Consider the following 11,722-nt stretch of genomic DNA (forward strand, 5'->3'; position numbering starts at 1 on the left):
TGGGAAAAATATCACCACATATGTTTTGCATCTAAATATTTTAGGAAAATGGTGAGGTGGATCTGTACTGAGATTGTGCGGATATTCCCTCATTATCACTACAGATCTCCCACGTTGCCACCAATTCGTCCACTCACAGGCCACACCTTCTTTGGGTTTGACAAAAGTACTGCTGGAAAACTAAGTATTCAGAGGTCCCCCCCCCCCCCCCCCTTCAAACTGGACACATCGCAGATTTATCTGCAACAGTCTCCCGGGACAATGCAGCCACATCAGATGTGGGTGGAAACCAGAGCAAGAAACACCCACGCGCGCAAAACACTGCTTGGTTAATTAAAACAAAAGAATCAGTACTCTGGACTATATAAACTGGAATTCTTGAAACATCTTAAAAATCCTGTTATAGCGTAATCTGCATCGACAGTGAAGCGGATTAAAGTGAAAGCAGTACCGCGGGGTGGCAGTGTCCACAAACTACCTGTTCCCTTCCCTCTAACACAACTCAACGTTGTCATGGAAAACATTACTTACATCTGTTGCCATTAAGTTTCCCCCCTTTCACCCAGCCCGGAATCCGATCAGTTTCAATGTCTGCCTTTTTCCTTTCTAAAGCTTAAATCCACAGTCATATGTCACCTGGGCTCAATTAACCAGAAAAAAGATGGAACTGCCACCCACAAAACAAAAAAAACTCGCTGGATTTCCTTTCTTTCCAACATTAGTCTAACCCGCTTCTGAGTAATTCGTTGCAAATTAAATTTAAGCACATATTTACGAACGTATTTTCTTAAAGTATGTACAAGATAAGCAAGGTGCAGATGCGCTTGACAAATACGTTGCTATTGTATAGGTTACTTGTTTATTCGTTGCAATTACAGGATTTATAACGGGATTTATACTTTTATTATTCTTGTTTCACTGCTCTACGTTTTGATCAGTTTGAACTTCGGGTTTCTGAAAGAATCTGGCATGCCTTATATTACTGGGCTGCAGCCTCAAGCACACAAATACATTACATTGTCAGATTTAAAAGGGGCACTTACATTCGTCGTCATATTGGCTTCTTGCTACGAACGTCGTTACTGCAAGCAGCAACAAAATCCGTGTATCCACAAAGCTGAGCATGTCTAAATAATAGACATGCAGACTCCTTGTGAAAAATAGCCCAGACTTTTACCCAGCAAGAATAAAACAGAGGCGGTGATAACTCCAGACTTTACAGAACCCTCCTGCCGAATCTCTAGCGTGATGTACCCTTCTTATAGTACAGGAGGATCCCTGTCTGTGTGTCAGGACATCCCCTTAACCAATAGAAACCCAATGGTCCAGCACTCTCAACCCTAACAGATCCATTGGAGGAGCATGTTCCAATGTGCACCGCCTGCCAGGAGATTTCTGGCACAGCATCATTGGAATGACGATTCCAGAAACTCTTAATTGAATCCAGCCCTCTGCTTTGTCATTTCGGGCTTCACTTCGCTAGGGGGCTGTGGTGGGGTATTTAATACTTGTTCCACTTTCTACAGTGGGAGACCATGTCAACAAACTGCCGGCACTCGCGGTATACCGGCAAGGCCAGAAATCAGGGACAACTTCGCGTGTGAACCCCGAGGAGCAGAGGCAGTTCAATTGTTTGCTCTGGGTGCATGTTAGCTCTGTTCATCACCATCTCGGTAACTTACAACGGGAAATGCGGGTGTCTGTGGCAACTGCTTGCCAGCCATTAAATTCCAGTGGATTTGATAGAAACGTCGACACTATTAGCGGGGAGAAAGAACAACCACCTCAGACGATGCCAAACTGAAGATCTCGCCCTTATCCCAAGTATTCGTCTCAATCTCAATCTGGCGTTCAGTTTGAAAAGAGTTTAAAATCCCTTGACTTTATATTTCTTAAATATCATTATCGACTTAACAATAGATCTTGCATGCAAGCTATCTGACGCCCGGAGTTAAAATTACAAATCAGCATATGCTGGAGAGACGGATTTCTGCAGAGAAGAGTTGACATGAAGATGTTTATGGTGCATTGGGTGGGGAGATGCTACCTCTCTCTCTCTCTCGTTGTCAACAAAACTGCAGCAGTTGGACCAGATTGTGTATTTTAAAATAAAACGAGCTAAAACATACATGTCGTCAAAAACAATACACACGCGGTTAATGTTGAATCTCCTTTTTAATTTAGATCGACATCAGCTTTCATGGTTTGACACAATTTGATTGTAAGTTGACTACAGACACTGAACCAACAAAATCATTTCATTGGTTACAAACGGATGAGGATAATTTCGTTCTTCTACGCAAAATGTCGACTACATTAAGTTTTCTGAAAACAGTTAGATTCACTCAGTTAGGCTGAACGTAAATAGACTCCTGGAAAGCTTGCATATTTCGCTTTAAAAATAATGTTGCTGTTAAATTTGCCCGTGTATCCTTTTCACTGAAAAGCGAACGCCCCTCGGAGTTGCCCTCGCTCCGGTGGTCTGACAAGTGTTATCTTTTAAAGTGCATTCGTGAAAGGTAACCCTTTCATTCTCGTCGGACAGAATGCATCCAAAGTGTACTCGTGGCTTGGCGGAAGTGCATTTAACTGTCAGTTCTTAACCTTAAAAAAAAAGGAATTGTGACTACAGATCCAAAGTTACACCACATGAACCCAATTATACTCGTGAGGGGTAGGGGAGGGCTGTGCAGTGTTGCGGAGGTTTGGCTGTATCTTCCAAAGGGAACATGTCCAATATGTTTTAAAACCAAATGCAGCCTGTCTACTGCTTATAGGTAGTGATTTTATTCACAATGCGAATTGGGTTGAAATATAATTCAGAGAGGACCGCTAATTTTAAACTGCGACCTGTCTGAATCGTCATTATATATAAACTGTGGTGTTAGCTGTGATCGTGTCTGAGATTTCCCAGATGATCAGGAACGCCCCCCACCCCCCCCCCCCCTCTTATCAGGACCCGAGGGATGTAAAATATGCCACATACTCAAATTCCTTTCTGTCTATTAAGTATATACATATGAAATCAGATGCATACATCATATATACGTCAAAAATACAGTGTTACTTGGTAACATCCCGCATTATCCATAACGCTTTGTCCATCTCTTGCATTGCATGTCTCAGTTGACAGTTGAAAGTTTTCTAGATTAAAACTACCCCAATCTTTAACGTGTGGAGTTAGTTCCACAGCTTCAGAAACGTTCTCAGAAGCTGGAATGCAACCTGACTTTGATTCGGAGATGCGCAGTTTTATCAGCGAATTCTTCACAAAGGACTCGAGCCTGGAGCGAACAACGACAAGAAAAATCATGTCCAGACAAACAGATAGAACAGCAGCAGACGGTCCCGCCACCTCCTCTTGCAGGCTAGATTTCTTATCTTTCCGAAAATAAATGTAAAGATATAAAGCAGATGTGAGATTGAGTCATGGAAACGTTTTCACTTCCACCGATGGCAAGACTACGATTTCAGCATTAATTAACGGCGAGATACTGTTAATTGCAATTATTTCTCAGCTCGCCACATGGATACCTTTCGACCCTGCACATGATAGAATCAGCGGTTACGTTTTTTTCCGTCCCTGCCCGAATCAGCTCTTCATTCTTTTTACGCATCTGGATTTCATTTCAAAATAACTATAATCCACAGAGAAAGATCATCCGCCTCTTCTATCCTCCTCTTCTTCCAAAAAATAAAGAGAAAACCTTCAAGGAGGCAACTTTCATTTTGAAAGAAATCAGTTTTCCACAACAAAATAAATAGTTCAGGGACGTTGATGGTTGCATTGTGTGAAATCTTTTGCAACTTTGTAATAGAACAGTCCAGCACAAGAACGGGCCCTTTGGCCCACAATGTCTGTACTGAACATGATGCCAAGATCATCACTTACCTACATGCACATAACCCACATCCCTCCATTCCTGCCATATCCATATGCCTATCCAAAAGTGTTTTAAATGCCAATAAGGTATCTGCTTCAGTCACCATGATCAGCAGGCACTCATCACCCTTTGTGGAACAAAACTTGCCCCTGCACATCTCCTTTAAACTTTCCCCCCACTCACCTTAAAGCTATGCCCTCTAGATTCTGACAGACTACTCTATCTGTGCCTCTCACCATTTTCTATATTTTTATCAGGTCTTCCACACAACCACCAGCATTCCAGAGAAAACAATCCAAGTCTGTCCAACCTCTCCCTGTAGCTAATACCCCCTAATCCAGGCATCATTCTGGTAAACCTGCTCTGCACGTTCAAATGGGGCGACCAGAACTGCACACAACACTCCAAATGTAGTCTAACCATAGTCCTATAAAGCTGCATCGTGACATGGGTTGGAAAAGTCTGATGAGCAACAAGTCTATTTTAATCTAACCAAATGTCAGCAATAACAAATGCTGACATGCTAGCATGAATCTTAATGCATCACTTAATGTATCTTAACAGGAAGTGAAGACACATCTGAAATGTAGCAGAAATCCAAAATAATTTATTTGAAATGAAACGATGAAATGCTAAAACTCTATTCAGTTTGACATAGCCATGCATTGATTGTGGCTAACATAGGATAAAGAACACAGAAAATAGAATATCACAATACAGGAACTGGCCTTTCAGCCCACAATCTCTGTACCGAACATAATGCCAAGTTAAACTGATCTCCTCTGCCTGCACATCATCCACATCCCTCCATTCTTTGCATATCAATGTGCCTCTTAAATGCCTCTTAAAAGCCTCTTAAATGCCATTATTGTATTTGCTTCCATCACCACTGCTGGCAGTGTGTTCTGACACCCACCACTCTATGTGTAAAAAACTTGCCCTGTGTATGTCCTTTAAAGTTTGTCCCTCTCACCTTAAAGCTATGTCCTGCAGTCTTTGACATTTTTTTTCCTTGGGAAAAAGATTCTATCAACCCTATATATGCCTCTCATAATTTGATAAACTTCTTTCAGGTCTCTCCTCAACCTGTAACATTCCATGGAAAACAATCCAAGTTTGTCAAACCTCTCCTTGTAGCTAATAACATCTAATCCAGGCAGCATTCTGGTAAACCTTTCCATGCCCTCTCCAAAGCCTCCACATCTTTTGTGTAATAGGGTGCCCAGAACTGCATGCAATACTCCAAATGTAGCTTAACCAAAGTCCTATAAAGCTGCAACTTGACTACTTGATTCTTTTATTAAATGCCTAGACTGGTAAAGGCAAGCATATCATCTGCCTTCTTTGCCGCCCTATCCACTTGTACTGAGACTTTCAGGGAGCAGTGGACTTGGAGCACAAGATCAATGCTGTTACGGGCTTGCCAATAACTATATACTTTCCCCTCACATTCGATCTCCCAAAGTGCAACATTTCACACATTCTGTAGTTGATCTATATCCCCCTGTATACTTTGACAGCATTCTGCAACTATGCCAATTTTGGTGTCACCTGAAAACTTATTAAATGAACCTATCTACATTTATGTCCAAGTCATTTAAATATATCACAAACAACAGAGGTCCCAACACAGATCCCTGAAGGACTCCACTGCTCAGACCTCCAGCCAGAATAACACCCTTCCATCACAACCCTTTGTCTTCTATGAATAGACCCGTTCTGAATCCAAACAGTTATGTCATGTCTTCCTCCATCAAAATGTGTCTTCTCAAATAAATGTCCAAAAAAAAACTTCGGAGAGGAAAACTTACACAAATTCTTCTTCAATCATTTTGGGGCAGTTGCTGACCCTTTAGAGAGGTAACATTTGCAACAAAGATATCTCTTTGAATCTCAAGAATATTAGAAAGTGCAAGAAGTTTAACAACGCCATTATCTCTCTACACTTTTCACTCCGTCTATCCTTGGCCACACAGTGCAAGACAGATCAGTGAAGTAAATAGGATGTCAGATGACCTGTCCTGGGTCCAGCGAGTTGATGTCTTCATGAACAAGGCACACCAGTGCCTCTACTTTCTTAAAACTTTAAAGAAATTCAACATGTCACCGAAAACCCCAGCAAACTTCAACAGATATACTGTAAAATAGATTCTGACAGATTGCATCATGACCTGGTACAGCAAATCCAATACAGATGAATACAGGCTGCAGAGTGTGGTACAGCCAGTCCATCATGGGCATGGACCTCCCCACCATCACGAGGCCGAGACCCGCGATGCCATTGCTGCCACGATGAGCAGCACCAACACTCACCACCTTCCTTGCTGATCCCAGGCCCGGACCACCAAAGCTGCAGATGTCGTCGATCTTCACCACCTCCCCGGGGCCGTTGCCGCCGACCTTCACCGCCGACCTTCACCGCCTTCCCGATGTAGAAAAAAAAGTCTGAAGAAGGGTCTCGACCCGAAACGTCACCCATTCTTTCTCTCTAGAGATGCTGCCTGTCCCGCTGATTTACTCCAACATTTTGTGTCTTCTCACCATTAAGTCTATCTACATGAGACACTGCCTCAAGAAGGAGGCATCTATCTTCAAAATTCCAAACCATCTGGGCCATGCCCTCTTCTTGTTTCTACCACCAAGCAGGAGTAGAGAAGTCTAGGTTTTGGAATGGCAACTTTCTAACAACTATCAGGTTCGCAAACTGACTTGCAAAGCCCTAATCCTACCTTGACAATGCAATGCTATGGTCCACCTCTTGCACTGCCATGAACTTGATCTTTTCTAAATATGTTTTGTACTAACAGTTGTTTTTTGCAGTCATTTTTCTTTATACTGTCTTGCAGAATTTTACATGTAATTTGTGTATAATTTATGTTTTTGTGTGTTTGTCTATATGCCCATGATATCATCATATCATATCATATATATACAGCCGGAAACAGGCCTTTTCGGCCCTCCAAGTCCGTGCCGCCCAGCGATCCCCGTACATTAACACTATCCTACACCCACTAGGGACAATTTTTTTTTTTTTTTTTTTTTTTTTTTTTACATTTACCCAGCCAATTAACCTACATACCTGTACGTCTTTGATGCTGCCACAAGCAAAATTTTCATTGTACCTGTACTTTACCATACTTGTGCATATGACAATAAGGTTAACTTGAGTTGATGTGACAATAGGGAATGAAGACTGTAGAAGTCTGCAGAAGTTCAATAAAGTACCATTGAACCACTGAAATCACTCCTTGACTTTAGACTCATTGAAGTTCAGTCTTGCCCTTTACAGGACTCTAAAAAAAAATCACACTTAACCAAATGTATTATGGTGGACTTCACTGTAGAGAATATTGCAACATTCAATCACATCTTCAATGTTAACATCTGAAAAAGATCCAGCATGATGACTTTTATCATTTTGGAGCTCAGTGGCACAACTCACAGGTCGAGTGAGTTGGGTTCAATCCTGAACTCGGGCGCCATCTACGAAGAGTTTGCACTTTCTGCCTGCGAATGTTTGGTTTCCTCTAGGTGCTCTGGTTTCCTCTGACATTGCAATGACGTGCGGCTCAATAGGTAGATCGGCCAGCGTAAGTTGCCCAAGTGTGTAGATGAGTAGTAGAATCTGCGAGGAATTGATGAGAATGTTGGGATGAATGAAATGGGTTAGTGTGGGATGCTTGATGGCTAGTGCAGATTTGTGGGCCAAAGGAGCTCTGTACCACTCTGTGACTCTAGGTCATGCCACAATAAACATCTGAATCTATCCTTCCTGAATGAGAAACTCCCAACCATTGATTTTGGAGAGACTTACTTCAGGGATTGGTAATGGGACTACCAACATTCTTATATATTATGGTTTTGATCTTGAATGTACAGGAAACAACGTCAAAATTTATAGCTGAGACAAAACTTGGAAGTGTGGTAAAATTGGAGGAAGCGAGTGAATAACATAAAGTGCTTGTGGAGATTTGCAGATACATGACATCTAGAATTTAATATGGCAAAGGGTGAAATTGTAATTTGCAGTAAGAGAATAAGGCAATTAAACCGGGTAGAGTTCGAAAGTAAGTGCAAGAACCTTCAGATCTAGGGCATGTGCGCACATGTTGGATTTGGAAAGGGCGGTTGAAACATTGGTGAAAAGTACAAATGGGCCTTGGGTTTTGTAAATAGAGGCATTTACCATAAAAGCAAAGAAATTCTGATTATATTTGTAAAACAATGGCCTTAGCTGTAACCGGGCTGTAAATCCACATTCATACCACATAAAGAGCAGGATGTGAACACCTTCGAATGGTTGCACAGCTGATTATAGTCATAGAGGAAGATTGGCAAAGGTGTATTTAATCTCCCTAAAGCAGAAAAGGTTAAGGCATGATATGAGGGATGTGTTCAAAATTATGAAAAATGCAGATAATGACTAATGGGAATCTGCTTACTTTGATCTGATGAAACACCCAAGAAGATAAGAAGACACTTCAACGTGAAAAAAAGATGACAGATTAAAGTGATTGGCAAAATAGTAAAGGTGATTAAAGGCGATGTTTGATCATGCAACAAATTATAATGATCTACATGGTGAAAGCAAATTCAATTGTCGCCTTCAAAAATGTACTGGATACATGAAGCAGGATATTTTGTAGAAATTGAAGGTTTGAAGTAATGAGAATCACTGAAATGTGCTTGTGATGTATTTCACTTTGGTACAAAAAATTACAATTAGAAGTAAATGTTTAAATGGGAAAGAGTTGGCATTTACGGAGACCAGGTTAGCCTTGTATATGAATCACTGGAAATGATTACAGGCAAACCATATTGTTGGGTTTTATTTTGAGAAAATTTGAATACATGACTAAAGACATTATATTACAATGATAAAGATCACAGCTGAAACATAATGGGAATGAAACAAAAATTTACCTGAGTGGTTTTTGGGTTGGGGGGATTGTCTGATAATAAGAGATTAAGCAGATCGGACCTGTATTTACTAGAGGTCAGAGAAATCAGATGTGGTCTCAACTAAACATATAACACTCTTGCCTGCCTTGAAAATCAAAGAGATTACAGACACAGGAAACACTCAGCAGGTCAGGCATTCTGAGAAATAGAATTAATGTTTCAGAATGATCACTTTTCATCAATCTAGACTTTAATTTGAAATGTTAACTCCACTTCTCTTTCCATAGATTTTTGCCTAAACTGCTGTTTCCAGCATTCTCAGTTCTTATTTCTGAAATGACTTGATAGAGTTAATGCAGACAGAATGTTTCCTCTGGCTGAGGTGTCGATACCCAAGGGAACTGTGTCAACAGTGGACCGAGATGAGAATGAATTGCTTCACCCAGAGGGGTGTGAGCTTTTGTAATTCTCTGCTCCGGAGACCCAACGAGGGTCAGTCACGTAGTGCATCCCAATAGGGATCATAGGTTTTTGGACATTAAGAGAATCAAACCTCTTGCGTCAGAGGCTCTTGTGTCAGAGTTACTATACCCTGAGCAATACTCCGACATCAATCCTAACCAGGCAACGTCTGCAGTGTCCGAAGATCTCTTCAGTTCACTTACAATCAATAACATCAGGGCAACATTGTGACTATCGTATGGCACGAGGATGGAAGCTCACTCACACCATTAGCTAATAATGTTCCTGTGACAAATCTAAAACTCTGGCTAAAGAGCTTCAATCTGCCAAGTGATCCATGGACCTGACGAATGGTTTGTAGTCAGGTCAAGGCCTTTGCTTAGCCAATCTCCAACTTTGGGCTTGTAAACAAACTATTTCCAATTACTTCCAGTGAGTAAGCTCAGCACAAAAACTGCAGGTCTTAACCCAAAACATTAATCACCCCATTACCTCCACAGATAATGCTTGACCTGCTGAGTTTCTTCAGCAGTTTGTTTCTATGCCATTGTCTTTCATTGTTGGAGTATCAGAGGTTCTGATAGTTGCTGTGGTTCAAGGCTGACTTTTACTGTAGCTGCATTCAGATAGGGGAACTTGGAAATAATCACCACGGGATATGGGAGGAGCAGGCGGCGGTGCGGAAGAGGGTGGCATTTCAGAAGAGAGAAGAGGTGGAAGGGAAGAACTCTGAGTAGGAGGACCTACCAAAATTGGCTTTCAGCGAGTACTTCTATAATGCCAGTGGTGGACCAATGCTTCAGGAGACTTTGGCAATTCAAGGAGTTGTAGATACCAGGCACTTGCTATTGACATATTTGCACTATCTGTACTGCAGGATAAAAACAACTTCTCGATGCAGTGAAGGAAATTGAACTGTACTTCTGCACTGTTCAGACTGGTGTTGAGAATACGAATAACAACTTACAACACGCTGCTGGATTAGGGAGGTTACAGAAGGCCTCTTTTTGAGGAGAGTTGATTTGATTTCCTTCTCCCTGGGAAAGGAGTCAATGCGGAAAATGTCCTGGACAGTGCTGCTGAAATTCATACATTGTATCCTCGTGCCAGTGAAAGATCTACAGAAAATCCATGAAGAATTTAGTAAGCAAAAAGAGTGCCATTCCTTCATAAACAGCTTATCGCTTCCCAAGGTTAGAAGACAAGAATAAGGCAATTCCTTGCTAGTGCTGAATGCTCAAGGTCTCATGAGAGAAGAGCTGCCTTCTCGAGATATACGGTACAGTGGCGCAATGGTAGAGGTGCTGCCTGACAGCGCCAGAGACCAGAGTTTGATCTTTACTACGGGTGCTGTCTGTACGGAGTTTATATGTTCTCACTTTGACCGCATGGGTTTTCTCTGGGTGCTCCGGTTTTGTCCCACACTCCAAAAGACATGCAGGTTTGTCGGTTAATTGGCTTCTGTAAATTGTTTGTCATGTATATTAATGATTTTATGATAATGTTGTTCACATATTTAGTAAGTTTGCAGATGCCACCTAAATTGGTGGTATAGTGGGCAGTGAATAGGGTTATGTAAAATTACAATGGATATCGATCCACTGCAGAAGTGGGCCAAAGAATGGCGAATGAAATTTAACCAGAGAAGTACAAGGTGCTGCATATTAGTAAGTTAAACCAAGGCAGGACTTACACAGTAAATGATAGAGACCATGTGGATGATGTAGAGAGATCCATAGGGTCCATAGTTCCCTGGAATTGGAAACAAAGGATGACGTGGTGGTGAAGAAGGCATTTGACATACATGCCTTCACTGGTCAGGGTATTGAATACAAGAGTCATGTTACAACTGTACAGGTTGTTGGTGAGACCATACTTGAAGTATTGTGTGCAGCTCTGGTTATAGGAAGGATGTCATTGAGCTGAAAATGGTGCAGAAAAGATTCAAGAGGGTGTTACTAGGACTGGAGGGCTTGAGTTAGAAGGAGAGGCTAGATGAGCTGTGAGTGTTTTCCCTGGAGAGAAGGAGGCTGAGGGTTGAACTTATGGAGATATATAAAATCATGAAAGCATGGATAAGGTAAATGGTCACAGTCTTTTACCTGGGTTAGGGAGTTTAAAACTAAAGGGCATAGATTTAAAGTAGGAGGAGAAAGATTTAAAAAAGACTTCAGGGAAATGCATGTATGGAACACGAGGAAACTGCAGAGATGGGTACAGTTATGACATTTAAAAAGACACAGGCAGGTACGTCGATAGAAAAGGTTTGTTGGGAGATGGGTCATAGAAAATGCATGTAGGTGGGACTAGCTCAGATTGACAACTTGGTCAGCAGGAATGAGTTGGGCCAAAGGGCCTGTCTGCAAGCTGTATAACTGTATGACTCTATTAGACAATAGACAATAGACAATAGGTGCAGGAGTAGGCCATTCGGCCCTTCGAGCCAGCACCGCCATTCACCGTGGTCATGGCTT

The 11,722-nt window shown here is 41.7% G+C and overlaps 1 protein-coding gene across 1 annotated transcript in view; it reads right to left on the bottom strand.

The window, feature by feature from the left end:
• The window catches only part of col1a2 (collagen, type I, alpha 2), a 51,084-nt gene extending 49,841 nt beyond the window's left edge, over nt 1–1,243 (bottom strand). Inside the window, exon 1 of the mRNA XM_078422753.1 lies at nt 1,044–1,243. Within this exon, the coding sequence (XP_078278879.1) occupies nt 1,044–1,125 (82 nt within the window). The 5' untranslated portion in view covers nt 1,126–1,243. The remainder of the gene's footprint in view (nt 1–1,043) is intronic.
• Nucleotides 1,244–11,722: the final 10,479 nt, after the last annotated feature.

Source organism: Rhinoraja longicauda, chromosome 2 (assembly GCF_053455715.1).
Source record: "Rhinoraja longicauda isolate Sanriku21f chromosome 2, sRhiLon1.1, whole genome shotgun sequence".
In the NCBI taxonomy this organism is placed as follows: domain Eukaryota; kingdom Metazoa; phylum Chordata; class Chondrichthyes; order Rajiformes; family Arhynchobatidae; genus Rhinoraja; species Rhinoraja longicauda.